The sequence below is a fragment of the Pelophylax lessonae genome (genome assembly GCF_965119305.1).
Source record: "Pelophylax lessonae genome assembly, chromosome: 1".
Taxonomy (NCBI): domain Eukaryota; kingdom Metazoa; phylum Chordata; class Amphibia; order Anura; family Ranidae; genus Pelophylax; species Pelophylax lessonae.
In genome coordinates, this window is record NC_138768.1 from 751,431,039 (window position 1) to 751,445,948 (window position 14,910).

The 14,910-nt window shown below is 41.3% G+C and overlaps 1 protein-coding gene across 4 annotated transcripts in view; it reads left to right on the forward strand.

The window, feature by feature from the left end:
• The window catches only part of ATP8A1 (ATPase phospholipid transporting 8A1), a 473,872-nt gene that overhangs the window by 320,889 nt on the left and 138,073 nt on the right, over positions 1–14,910 (forward strand). For all 4 annotated transcript variants that reach the window (XM_082272128.1, XM_082272127.1, XM_082272129.1 and 1 more), the window contains 5 exons: positions 1,893–1,998; positions 6,049–6,131; positions 10,559–10,608; positions 10,778–10,847; positions 12,703–12,787. In XM_082272128.1, the coding sequence (XP_082128254.1) occupies positions 1,893–1,998; positions 6,049–6,131; positions 10,559–10,608; positions 10,778–10,847; positions 12,703–12,787 (394 nt within the window). The remainder of the gene's footprint in view (positions 1–1,892; positions 1,999–6,048; positions 6,132–10,558; positions 10,609–10,777; positions 10,848–12,702; positions 12,788–14,910) is intronic.

Sequence of the window (14,910 nt, forward strand, 5' to 3'; positions counted from 1 at the left end):
TGACCTGTGCACAAAAAAGCTCCAGTATAATGGCTGTTATTGCCTTAAAGTGGAGTTCCACCCAAAAGTTCCGCTTTAAGGACTCCTCACTCCCTCACATGCCACATTTGGCATGTCATTTTTTTGTGTGGGAGGGGGGTGGGGCAGGTACCTAGTTTTAGTTCTCCTCTTCCCCCTGCCTGCAATCTTCTGGGACACGTCACAGGTCCCAAAACATTGCCCGGCCATTGAGGAAGTGCAGCGCGACTCGTGCATGCACAGTGTGCACCCGGCCGTGAAGCCACTAGCTGTCACAGCCGGGTGCCCACACTTGTGATGCCGGCGCCAGGGAGAGAACCGAGGATTCGGGTGGTATAGCCTCTAGATCATGAGACAGGTGAGTGTGAGTTTATTAAAAGTCAGCAGCTACACTCTTTGTAGCTGCTGACTTTTAATAAACACAAAAACGACTGAAACATGGCTTTAACCCCATTTTTTTTCACTGCCTGCTTAAAGTGGTTCTAAAGGAAAAGGGTGTTTTTCTCACCTTAATGCATCTTCTGCATTAAGTTAAAATAACCTTCCACTACCTCCCCCTCCCTCCAGTCCCCTCCTTAAACACTTCCCCGGGTCCTTTCTTGATCCAGTGTCTGCAGAACCCCTCTCCTCTCTTCCTGCTATCACAGGCTTCACTGAGAACAGCAGAAACCATTGATTCCTGCTGCAGTCAGTCAAATTCTGAGAGGAGGGAGCAGGAGGTGGGCTGAGTCACACTGTGTGCATCTATGGATGCACACAGCTTAGTTTGGGAGTGCACCCATATAGGTCATCCCTCAGTACACAGCTTGCTGACAAGGCACTCGGGGAAGAGGAGGAGCACACAGCACTAGCGGAAATCTCCAGAAGAAGAGGTAAGAGGCTGCTTTTTGCAATACACATTGCACAGGGAAGGTAAGTATAACATGATTTTCATTTTAATTTAAAAAAAAATGTAATTTTGCAAGCACTTTAAAGCAACAATGTTACCTACCCCTTTTTTGATATCACATTGATCATCTGACAGTGCTGAAACCTAAGGAATAGCTGCTGGGCATTATCACTATCATAAGGGAGAGGGTCACATTCTCCTTCATATTAGGAAGTGCAAGGTAGTATTGCCAGTTGCAGTGAAGGAAGTAGCAGTAGGGTTGGCAAGTTGTAGGTACAGAATCATAAAATGAATTTTAGAAATAAACCTAAATATAATTTAATGCTACCCACCCACCCACCATTCTTAAAACAAGGAATTTTGCAGGGTATATGTGTAAAAATGGCTTCTCCTTTAGGAGCTGTTGGAACTCCGTCCTAACGGTCAATCCCAATCAAGTCCCCAATGACTATTCAGAACCAATCAGCATGACTTGTTCACTGTCAGATATAACAGTGATATCATGCAGGCTGGAGGCTTATACCTAAATATCTTATGACATGTAAAACAGCTGGGATTTTCTTTTTTCTGTGTAGGTGGAGTTCTACGGTAACTAGGGCGGCACAGTGGTGTAGTGGTTAGCACTTTCACCTAGCAGCAAGAGGGTCACTGGTTCGAATCCCAACCACGACACTACCTGCCTGGAGTTTGCATGTTCTCCCTGTGCCTGCGTGGGTTTCCTCCGGGTACTCCGGTTTCCTCCCACACTCCAAAGACATGCTGGTAGGTTAATTGGATCCTGTATAAAATTGGCCCTACTATGTATGTATGAATGTGAGTTAGAGACCTTAGATTGTACGCTCCTTGAGGGCAGGGTAATGTATATGTAAAGCGCTGCATAAATTGACAGCGCTGTATAAGTACCTGAAATAAATAAACTGAGACTTCATAAGTTTGAATAGGTTCATAAGCTGATTTTAGTTTTTCTTGTTGTTCTGCTTTTCAGCCCACTGCCCCAGTGATCTGCGAGTTCCTTACAATGATGGCAGTTTGTCATACTACAGTTCCAGAGCGTGATGGAGACCAGATCATTTATCAGGCTTCGTCTCCCGGTAAGGCATTGAAAAGAACAGGGTCTGTTGCCAAAGATTACCAGTAAAACCATTTATCAAAATGAAGGGTATGTTTTCTACATGTCTTATGTTATGTCCTCTGCCCATTCATACCAAGATTGTGTAGCTGAGTACTAAATACTATACTATGCTATACTATACTATACTATGCTATACTGTACTATGCTATGCTATACTAGGCTCTGCCAGTTGTAGTAGCAGAATTAGGATTAGTAAATAAAAACATAAACTAAAAGTGGGTTAGCAGTCGGAAGAAATGTAAAATGATTTTATACACCAATCAGACATAATATGACCACTGACCGGTAAGGTGAATAACATTGATTATCTTGTGACAATGGAACGTGGGCAGGATGTGTTGGGTAGCAACTGAACATATTTCCTTGAAGTTGATGTGTTTAAAGTAGAAAAATGGGCAGGCCTAAGTGTGACGGATGTGATGTCAGTCCCCAGCCACCTTCACCAACTTGTGACAAATGGCTGGCCAAACACTCTGTTACTGATACACCACAATGACACTCAGCCTCACACTGCACAAAGATTTTCCAGCTCGCAGGGCCACCATATAAGTGGCAACAGGATGAGAGCGATCGTCACTGGGTTTGGTTAACTATGCAGTTAACCCTTTATACACTACCACCAGATATTTATCATAAATATCAATGTTCACAATAATAATTCTGCCTTTTAATAAATGTGCATAATACCCACTGTCCCCACAGACAGAAATATCCAAATATTTACCATATAGTAGCGCTCTTTTAAGAGACATGGATTCTTTAATTTCTGCATTAGTGCATTAGAGACCATATTACCCCTTTTCAAAGTATAGTTTAACCACTTCAGCCCGGAAGGTTTTACCCCCTTAATGACCAGGCCATTTTTTGCGATTTGGCACTGCGTTGTTTAAACTGACAATTGCGCGGTCGTGCAACGCCATACCCAAATACAATTGATGCCCTTTTTTTTCCCCACAAACAGAGCTTTCTTTCCCAAACATTTCCAATAAAATTAAAAAATCTAATTTTTTTTTCCAGTTTAGGCCAATTTGTGTTCTGCTACATATTTTTGTTAAAAAAAAATCCTAAAAAGCATATAATTGGTTTGCGCAAAAGTTATAGTGTTTACAAACTACTGGATAGATTTATGGACTTTATTTTTATTAGTAATGGCAGTGATCAACGATTTTTATTGGGACTGCAACATTGCTGCGGACAAATCTGACACTAAGTGACACTTTTTGGGGACCAGTGACATTAATACAATGTATAAATATAAGTTGCGCTATATAGTGAAAACATATATGATAATGTAAAAAAGTCCAGAGATAAAGTCCATATAAAGGCAAACAGCACGTCTGACGAAATTTTCTGTACAGGTACCGCTTACCAAAGGCTAATGATAAATAGGCCCAAAGATTCCAAGTGATCCACAGGAACCAGATCTCAGACGGACTCCGTATGTTGAATGGATCTCCTTAGTGTTGAGTGATCATGTGAAATGAAATAAAAAACGCCATAGCGTAAAACCACAAACAAATAAATGTAACACCCCAAGTGATGGGAATATCAGAAAGGTGCTGTAGTAGTGATAGTAAAGAACATAGACACCTCCAATCCTGTGAATATACTCCTTACCAGAGTAATAGAAAAATATTGCAAAAACAAATAGTGTAGAGGACCTCCCCCAATAGGACTGCAGCTTACCAAAAGAAAAGTAAATAGAGCACATAGATCCCAATCGTGTCGCCGAAGAGGGCTGACATACATATGCCCTTACCAGCTCCAAAATGATAAAAGGCAGAAAAGGGTCCTGATTCGCCTAAGCACTTCCGCTGCGAGCAAAACTCCAAATGCTGGTGTCTAGATATTCCAAACCAGGCGCCTCCAATGGGAACACTGATACAGGCTCAGCATACAGATGGTGATGGCCGTGAATTGAAAGAGAGGTAGACCATAGTGTAAAACCCACAAACAATTTATTAAAACAAAGGGCAAACACTTACAAACATGTAGATCAAAAAAGCCAAACGGAGAGATGTAGGGAGCCGCCGGCCGGACGGCTCTGCTCGCCCGTTCCTTCGTAGGACTGTAGCGTATGGGTGACGTCAGCACGCCGTGACCTGACGCGTTTCATCAAAGATGATGTTCTCAAAGGTCTACATGAGATCCATTCAACATACGGAGTCCGTCTGAGATCTGGTTCCTGTGGATCACTTGGAATCTTTGGGCCTATTTATCATTAGCCTTTGGTAAGCGGTACCTGTACAGAAAATTTCGTCAGACGTGCTGTTTGCCTTTATATGGACTTTATCTCTGGACTTTTTTACATTATCATATATGTTTTCACTATATAGCGCAACTTATATTTATACATTGTTTCTGAGGTGATAGTCACACTTGAAGTTGCTGCTTACAATCTCTTTGGTTTAGCGCAGTTGTTCACTTTTTTTGTTTACATTAATACAATGATCAGTGCTATATAATATCCACTGTTACTGTATAAAGGACACTGGCAGGGAAGGGGGTTAACACTGGGGGTGATCAAGGGGTTAAATGTGTTCCCTAGATGTGCTTACTAACTGTTTTGGGGATAGATTGAACCGAGGCAGCGAGAGATCGGTGATTCAGCTTAGCTGAATCACACAATCTTTCCCTGCCTCTCTGACAGGAGAGCCGTCTTACATTGTTTACATGCCAGACGGCTCTCCTGTCAGTTTTGCCGAAGATCGCAGGAGGCCGGCGACGTTCGAGCCTGCTCCTCCCGCAGTCTGCCTCCCTCTGTGACAAAACTGCATGCACGTAATCACGTAGATCTACATGATTATGTGCAGCCAAGACGCCCTGCTGCAGTAAATCTGTGAGGGTCGGTCGGCAAGTGGTTAATAATAGAAAAGGTAAAACGGTGCACATAAAATGTTTACAGAAAAGGGTATTACAAAGGAAAAAGACCATAATACAACTAAAAAAAACAAAAAGATTTGAAGAATGAAAATACATACCTGGTTCTGAGTTTTCGGCAAAGTCCAGTCAATGAGCATAAGAGGGATCAGTGCCTCTAGTAGATCTTGGCTGATGATCCTTGTTTGATGTTAAGATAGCTTCAGAATGATAGTCTACCCTTTTCTGGTCCCTGAGGAGGGTATTGACAGAAATGATCTGACCAATGAGAAGGTCTCGGGAGTGGTTAATGGGATGTCACAGTATTTACGATCATTCAGCTGTCCCTGACGAATACTGTTTTTTAGCAAAGCAATAACAACCTGACTGAGGCCGTAACTGTCCACCACTCTTCTCTGGTATCCAAACATTGAGCAGTTACCTGTGGCTAGGGATAGATGACTGGCCACTGACGCAGACAGATTGCGCCCAGAGCCGGTCATTTGTCCCTAGCCATAGGCAGCCTATGGATGGGTTGACACATGCAAATAGTAGCAAGACTACTGCAGCTCCTGTACAGAATGAGCAGCCACAGCTATCTAGAAATTCCTATGATTCGAGCCACAAGAATCGTTCATTCTTGCCACAGGAGTCCGCTTTCCAGACATAAAAGCTGATGTGAATATGACCTAAGTTCACTGCATCTGAAATGTAATGTATATTTTTTTTCCCCCCCAAGCAAACCTTTTCTTCAATCTCCTTGTGTATGTAATGCTATGGCAGACTGATTTTGCGTTTATATACCATGTTGGACTATTGCTGTAACCACAGATTTTTGTTACCATGAAGTTCTGTATACAACAAATAATATCATATTTTGTTTCTACATTTGATATACATTACTAAGACAACCTTTTTAAATAAATATTGTTTGGTCCTCTGCTAGCCTCAGAAATGCTCAAACCCCAGGCCTGTATGACCTATCCATGATTCCATTTCTGATTTGAAAACAGTGAGCTGTTTGCACACCATATTAACATCTATCGGTTGGGCTAAGAGTTTTCCACCACTGATTAATTGTACTTTGATCCATCATAGGTGAAGCGCCTTATCTTTCATCTAACACCTGTTCTAATTTCCTGTTTTATAGATGAAGGAGCCCTTGTGCGAGCCGCAAAACAACTGCGTTTTGTGTTTACTGGAAGAACGCCGGATTCTGTCATTATAGAGTCCGTAAGTACAGCAGGTTATTTCTAATAATATACTAAATTACAAAATGGTTTGTGCACCAAAAACTTTCAGTGAACATAACATTTTTCTTGAAATGGTAAGTATGCTTTCAGATAACCTTTACCTAGTCTGCATGGCTAATGCTTGGAGGGAGACAGCATTTCCATTATGGAGAATATGGTGCTGTGCCATGATGCAGACTGAGAAGATGACTGGAGTGCTCTTTGGCTGTGGCTTCTGGGCCAAATCATAAAAGACCAGTATAAAGGGATATACAGTTAGGCCAATAAATATTTTGACACAGGCACAATTTTAGATTTTTCAGGTATTTACCAAAACATATTCAAGCTGTAGTTATATAATGGATATGGGCTGAAAGTGCACACTCTCAGGTTTAATTTGAGGGTATGTACATCCAAGTCGGAGGAAGGGTTTAGGGATTACAGCTCCTAAGAATAGCTATCACCCTTTTTCAAGGGACCAAAAGCAATTGGACAATTGAATCAAAAGCTGTTTTATGGCCAGATGTACTTCTTTGTTATTTCTTCATCAATTAAGTAGGCAAAAGGTCTGGAGTTGACACCAAAGGCCTGTGCACACGTTAAGAAAATTTAAAGTAAAATTTCATCCAACAAATAATCTGCCGATTTTCGCGTTGGTTAGTATAGTGCTTTTGAGAGCCAATTACGAATTTTCGTACGACAAAAGCTGAATGTGCAGGCTATAAAATGTTTATCATACACAACACATCATCCGATTTTCATGTTCAAAGGTGTTTTCTATGCAAGTGAAAAAGACCAATGTAAGGCTTCAAAAACTAAAACAAATCCATCAGAGAGATAGCAGCAACATTAGGAATGGCCATATTAACAGTTTGGTACATTCTGAGGAAAGAAGAACGCACTGGTGAGCTCAGCAACATAAAAAGCCCTGGATGTCCACGGAATACAAGAGTGGTGGATGATCACAGGAGCCTCTCTATGGTAAAGAAAAACCCATTCACAACATCCAGACAAGTGAAGGACACTCTCTAGTAGGTGTATCATTGTCAAAGTCTGCAATCAAGAGAAGACGTCAAGAGAGCAAATACAGAGGGTTCACCACAAGGTGCAAACCATTAATAGGCCTGAAGAATAGAAAAGCCAGATTAGACTTTGCCAAAAAAAAATCTAAAAAAGCCAGATCCGCTCTGGAAAATTATTCTTTGGATGAATGAAATGAAGAATATTCTTTACCAGAATTATAGGAAGAAAAAGTGTGGACAAGGTTTGAAACAGCTCATGATCCAAAGCACACAATGTCATCTGTAAAACACGGTGAAGGCTGTGTGATGGCATGGGCATGCATGGCTTCCAATGGCACTGAGTCACTGGTGTTTATTGATGATGTGACAGAAGCAGCCGGATTAATTCTGCAGGGTTTGGAGATGTACTTTCAACCCAGATTCAGCTGTTTGGACAGTACTTCACAGTATGGATGGACAATGATCCAAAACACACTGCAAAAGCAACCCAGAAGCTTTTGAAGGAAAACAAGTGGAGTATTCTGCAATGGCCAAGTCAATCACCTTATCTCAACCCAATTGAGAATGCATTTAATTTGCTGCAGGCAAAACTAAAGGCAGAAAGACCCACTAACAAACAACTGAAGACAGCTGCAGTTAGAGCCTGGCAAAGCATCAAAAAAGAGGAAACCCAGTCTTTGGTAATGTCCATGGGTTCCAGACTTTAGGCAGTAATTGCCAGTAAAGGATTCTCAACAAAATATTAAAAATGATCATTTAATTTATGATTATATTCATTTGTCCAATTACATTTGAGCCCCTGAAAATGGTAGGACTGTGTGTATAAAAATGGTTGCAGTTCCTAAAATTTGTACTTCAAATTTATGTTCAACCCCTTGAATGTCTGCACTGAAAGTCTGCACTTAAAATTCATTTGGATTGTTTCATTTAAATTTTATTCTGGTGGCATACAGAGCGATAATTGTGCCTGTGTCCAAATATATATGGACCGAACTGTAATTAGCAGAGTGTGGTGTGGAGTGGAAGTCAGCTAGATTTAAGTTATTTGAAAATCTAGTTACCCTTTTAGGAAGTCCAGGCAGGATGAAAATAAAATGGTAGCCGTTCAGAAGGTACATTGTGGTGGTGAGATTGTGTTCCATTTAGGTGTTTTGTGCGATTTTTCTTTAAAATCAGACTTCGATTTGTTGTATGTACAATTTGTTTGTGTTCCTATGACAGTAAGAGCCGGTTCACACTGGGGCGACTTGTCAGGCGACTTGGTCACCTGACAAGTCGCTGTGGGTCGCCTGCCATAGATTAGCACAGGACCTGTTCTAATAGGAGCGACACAAGTCGCTCCGACTTAGAAAAAGGGTCCTGTACTACTTCGGGGCGGCCTGCATTGACTTCAATGATATGAAGTCCGTGCATGTCGCTCTGAGGTCGCGGTGCGCGCTGTGCACCGCGACCTCGCAGGTCGCCCGGGCAAATCGGGTCGCTGCAATGTGAACCGGCTCTTAATTGAATTTTAAGTAGTTTTTATTTATTTATTTAAATCTTTATTAGTATATTGAAAACACGATACATCCTGAGAAACAGGCTGTAGTAGAATCCAATGACCAAAGTGAGAAACTAGTCTCTCTAAGATGGTGTCCAGGCAAGAGTAAATTGCATAGAAAACCCAAAGACATAGTACATGTAGTACAATAACCCTAATAACCAAATGGTAAAGAGGGTTGTGTGGAGATAAAAAAAAAAGAAAATTAATGATCATAAAGACCTAAGTGAAGGTCCAATGCCAAACCTTCCAGTTCCATAACAGTCTGAGAAGTACAGAGCCTGAGAAAGGCAAGAAATAAGAGGAAAGAACACATTTTAAGTAGTTCAAACTTTTTTTTTTTGTAATTCATTGTTTCTCGACTCCTTTCTCCATGACCCTGCTATTTTTGCAGAATAAAACAAAATGTTACCATTATTTATAGCTTCAATGTTTTGCTGTGGCTTGTCAGCGGTGAGTCCCCCAGGGCTGTGTCATATGAGAGTCAGAATTAAAAGTAACACTTCATGATACTGTGCAGTATCACCAGAGATTCAGTGTAAACCTGCACATTTTAAAGTAGATCTGATCAGACAAGGAGCCAACTTGAGTTTCTGCTTCAATTATACCTTTGGTCATGTAAACACCTAGCTGGCTTTTTTCTCTTGATGTCTCTTTTTCCTGACTGCTTATGTTACCTAGCATGCAGCTGAATTTGTGGCTCTTATGGAATGTCTCAAAATAATGAGACATACCTGCAGGTCTAACTATTTATCATAAGCTCACTTAAACATGATTTAGGGGGACTCTTCTATTTAGAATGAATGAGTGCCATTTAAATGTCACTGGGTGCCATTTAAAGTGCCAAATGCAGGCCACCCTAAATGGGTAGGGATCTGCACTTGCCCATTCCCTCACTCTCACATTTTTATTGGACAGTCACTATGATGGACTGCCTTTGGCCAGTAGAATGTGTGTGAAGTAGAAGGGATGGGCAAGCTTTGTGACTGCAATTGGGGGAGGGTTGCCCTTTCAGATTCGCTAGCCTTCAGTCGTAGCAGAGGTGAATGAGAGCTGATGCAGTTAAGCACAAGCACTTCTGTGCAGAAGGTGGGCGATTGCATTATAAATAGAGCTGTTTTTAACAATTGCCAGCAGCTACCAGCTCTCCCAGCACAGACTTGTTTTCATCTCTATATACTTCAGGAGTGTCCAACACCCACTGAGAAAAGGCTACTGAGAACCCTGACTTGTAGGAAAGAGAGAGGCACCTAAGAAAACCCCTGTGATTGGCCCCTCATAGCCAGCTGACCACAATTCAGAGACCAGGAAGTACGTTGTTGGTAATGTGGCTACTGAACGCATCATTTTCTCAAGTAATGAACAATTTGGAGTTTGGGGCAAACTTGTGTACAACCCAAATCTCAATCCTGTTTGCTAAGCTCTCAACATACAGGTCCCAGTCAGATCCAACAAAAGCTCCTTGCCATCCTGCATACAAAGATAAGGTTGCAAACAGCCTTTTTTTTTTTTTTTTTTTTTTGCTTGTCTTGAGTGGGGAGGATCTACCTCACACCTCACTTCTTTTCTTATCCCTGTGTGTTGGTCAAGTCTAGGAATATCCTTCTTTTATTAGCTTGTGGTTGAGTTAGAACCGATTTCAGATTTTTTTTTTTTTTCTTTTGGTGTTCTGTTTGGGTAAACTCTTCATGTCCAAAATACACGGGACAAATGACAATGTTTAAACCTCCCCTCTGTCCACAAGAAAATGGTTACTTTAAGGTAAACCCAGTACAACTGCATCTTTCTTAAATAGAATTTGTGGTTTACTGATTAATTCTCTTATTGCCTGGAGATGTCCTTTAATTGATTTAAAATCTCTTTCAGCTCGGTCAGGAGGAAAGGTTTGAGCTTCTTAATGTGCTGGAGTTTACAAGGTAAATATATAATTAAAGTCTCATTTAAGAACACAGAATATATTCTTCAATGTCGGCTTCATGTAGATCAAAAGTCAACGTGTCATTCATCGATTTATTTTATTAAAGGAGATGTATCTTGATCCTTCCAACACCCTTTGTTGTATAATGCAAAATTTCTTTGTTTCAGTAATCGAAAACGTATGTCTGTGATCGTTCGTAATTCATCAGGGAAACTGAGATTGTACTGCAAGGGGGCTGTAAGTAATAGACGCTGCAATGCAACTCAGTCTTCCATATGCCGCACAGTGTCTGCTCATCCTTGCTGTAATGCCTGCGCATGCTTAGATTACTTTCCGCCTCTCTTCTAATTGCATTAAAACTGTAACAGCCTTAATGTATGCTGCTTAAATTTCCATCACAGTTTATTAGGTCTTTGGTTTAGCATCTATTAGCAGATCACTATTAGTAATACTTAACAAATACATTTCAACTGTTTACATCTTTAGTTTACCCTTTTCTGCCCAACTGCCTGAACAGTCCCATCTTCTGTAAAAGCAACCTGCTGTTATGTAGGCTAAACCATTTTGCCACATATACACTGGATGTACTTTTCTTTACAGTCTGTTGATTTGACGGCTGATCTTCATTGCAGGCTCAGTATGATTAAGGTTCAAAAGCCAATGATGACCACAATGGTCATCTTTGTTTTAGATGGAGTCTGGAACAAAATATATTTTACAGCATGGGGCAGATATGTAAATGTATGTATACAGTATATATTTTTAAATTGGTGATTTGAAAACCATGCTTTTAGGGTTGATGGTTTACATTGACCATGCCTGTTTTTAAAAGCCTAGCGGTAGAGAAGCACATGAGCCCTCACCTCCTTCAGTCTGTATGGTTAAATACAGCACCCCAACCATATGGTACTGTCAATGGCCGCACTGACATGCATCCAAAACCTTAGTTTAAAGAGATGTTAAACCCAAAACCAAAAATGTAATATATTGCATCTTGCCAATCATTAGATGTGGTGGCTGCATTCATTTTCTTTTTAAACCTTTTTCCTCTTTTTTTTTTTTACCTGGTGATTTGGCCATACTTGAATTGTAATCTAGCAGGAGCGGCCGAAATTTGATTAATGTATGGGCCCTGTTGTTGTACTGAAGTCATTCTCTGAACTTCTGTAAAATCACCTTGGTGGGGTTTTCCCTGCTCGATCAGTATCACAGACTATAGCTGGCAGTACTGAACAGAATTCAATAGCTCAGCAGGAGGATTCCGCCATCTACCCTAAGGAGGGAGGAACACATTGGCACCGATGAACAGAAGCATTGTAAGTCTGGGGGGAGGGGAGATGTACTAGCAAATTTTTAGATACACTAACAAATTGAAGCCAAACTCCAGCTCACATTGCAGTTTTTTTTTTTTTTCTCCCCTTTGATGTAAGGCTACTTTAACATCTTGGCGTTGCTATTACAGGCGTTTTTATGGGCGTTTTTACAGGCGTTTTTTTGTGCATGCGTTTTTAGATTGACTAGAGACCAATGGTTTGTTCTGCCCAAAAAGAAGCTCATGTACTTTTTTGAGCGTTGGGCGTTTTGCTTACGGCGTCAAATCACTCAGATGTGAACAGGGGCCATTGAAATGAATAGGATTTGTCTTGTTGGGCGTTTTGAGAGCTGATCCTAGAGCAGAAAAACACCCCAAAACGCCAACATGTGAACGGAGCCTTTAGGTTTGCATGAATAAAAAAAAAGCTGATAATTGTAAGCACCCCTGTGAGTGGTAAGTGGTTTGTCTCCACACTCATTTGTAGGAGAGCTTGTTCTTTTGAAAAAACAACAGACTTAGTAGTTGGATCACCAAGGTAAAATAAAGGGAAAAGAGCCTAAAAAAAACAAATGTAGCCATAACATCTAAGAATTGGTAAGCTGGAATAGAATTGTTTTCTTTTGGGTTTAATACCTCCTTTAAAATTTGGCCATTCACTCATAAATCTGCTGTATTCATTGGACCTGCATCCTGCTTAACTGGCTTTACCTCACATTTTATTTTGTTATATATGTCAAGTGCTGTATATATCACATACACTCTTTTTCTTGAAAATAGGATACAGTAATTTATGACCGTTTGGCAGAAACTTCTAAGTACAAAGAGATCACTTTAAAACATCTGGAACAATTTGCTACTGAAGGTATGATTAACACCTCTGCATGATAAGTAAAGAGAAGTGTATTACAGATCATAAGAAGAGAGGATTTTTTTTTTCTTTTTTAACAAACTTTGATCTGTTATTGTCAGAGGTTATAATTGACCTTTTTGAGCTTGTCTGCATTTTCTTTAAGCTGGCAACACACTAGCAGATTTTCAAATGAGCCAAAATTCTCATCAGTACTTTCAATGGCATGACGAGTGGCGTTTGAAAGCACCTCAAAACAATTTGCTTTTAATATTCAATTTTGGAGTGAGTGGATTTCTCCAACAAAAAACACATTTACTGTTAGAAATTTGTTCATACAATATTCCATGCTACTCCTTTGCATTTTCTTATCACTACAGTCAAAAACGAATGTCGATTTGACCCCAGTAACGATTAGAAAATAAAACAAACGTTCCTAAAACGAACAGTACGACTAGCTTTAGTTTATACCTGTATGGCTGTTACTGCATTCTTGTGAAGAATAAAAGAATTAAAACTTGCTATCCAATTCGCAGCTGAGTGCTCATTGGAATATTTACAAATTTTCATTATGTTATGGAAGAAAGGCTGCCCAAGACTAAATAAACTTATAGAACTCGTGTCCATTTTTGGTTACTTAAGCACTTCACCTCCATACCTGTACACCCCCTATGGATCTGAGCAATTCTTACATTTCTGCTATGGGCCTGTTTTAATACTTAAAGCGTTTTTTTTTTTTTCAATATCCGAGTAAGTCTGTCCTCAATAACATACAATGCAAGAAGCCCAGCCTCTAAACCTTTAATCCTTGGTTAGGACAGGCAGTGGTCAAATCTAGGTACAATTGATCATAAAGATTTGCTTGCACAGTACAAACAGGGTTAATTATGGCAAACACAGCTGCCCAGCCCCTCCAAAAACAAAGAGAACTATGTAGGAACGTTTCCTTGTTGGGTGGTCCAAAAAATGCATCTGAAAGGGTCACATTACTGGTCACCTGGTCACATTACTGACCTATTTCTCTACTCAACCTTGATATTAAAGTGTTTTTTTACCCCAGCATTTCATATTCCTGATAAGTGCCTGCTGTAGCATGGTATTGTATGAGAAAGTATCCTGTTCTCTTTGTATTGCTTCCTTTTGTGTGAAATTCCTGGTGTTCCTGCCAGTCCCTCTGCTTTCCTACTAGAAACTGAGTACACTAAGCAGGAGAACAAACCGTAGTCGGTCAGTTCCCTAGCAGTGTTGGGAACTCAGCTTGCTCTCCTCCAACGATCAGACTTGCCCTCACACCCCAATCCGGCAACCGACCCACCAACACGCGCGTGCACACAACGCGCGCACACCCCCACGCACACACATCCCTACTTACCCACGCACAAATGGCCCCCCACACACACACACACACGCCCGCCACCCACCCACATAGCCCACCTGCCTGCGCACCCCCCCCCCACACTCACAGCCCACCCTCCCACACACACACACACCCCCCCCCCAAAAAAAGCAACCACACACCCGCCGCCCTTCCCACGCACAACCCCCCGCACGCACATAGCTCCCACCCGCATGCACACAACTCCACCTGCACGCACACAACCCCCACCTGCACGCACACAACCCTACCTGCACGCACGCACATAACTTCCCCCCCCCCCACACAACCCCCCCCCCCACACGCACACAACCCTCCCCCCCGCACGCACACAACCCTCACACCCACACACAACCTCCAGCCGCCCGCCCTCACGCACGCAACCCCCAGCCGCCCGTCCTTTTTTCAACCTGACGAACTACAGTGCCTTGCGAAAGTATTCGGCCCCCTTGAACTTTTGCCACATTTCAGGCTTCAAACATAAAGATATAAAACTGTAATTTTTTGTGAAGAATCAATAACAAGTGGGACACAATCATGAAGTGGAACGAAATTTATTGGATATTTCAAACTTTAACAAATAAAATACTGAAAAATTGGGCGTGCAAAATGATTCAGCCCCTTTACTTTCAGTGCAGCAAACTCTCTCCAGAAGTTCAGTGCAGATCTCTGAATGATCCAATGTTGACCTAAATGACTAATGATGATAAATAGAATCCACCTGTGTGTAATCAAGTCTCCGTATAAATGCACCTGCACTGTG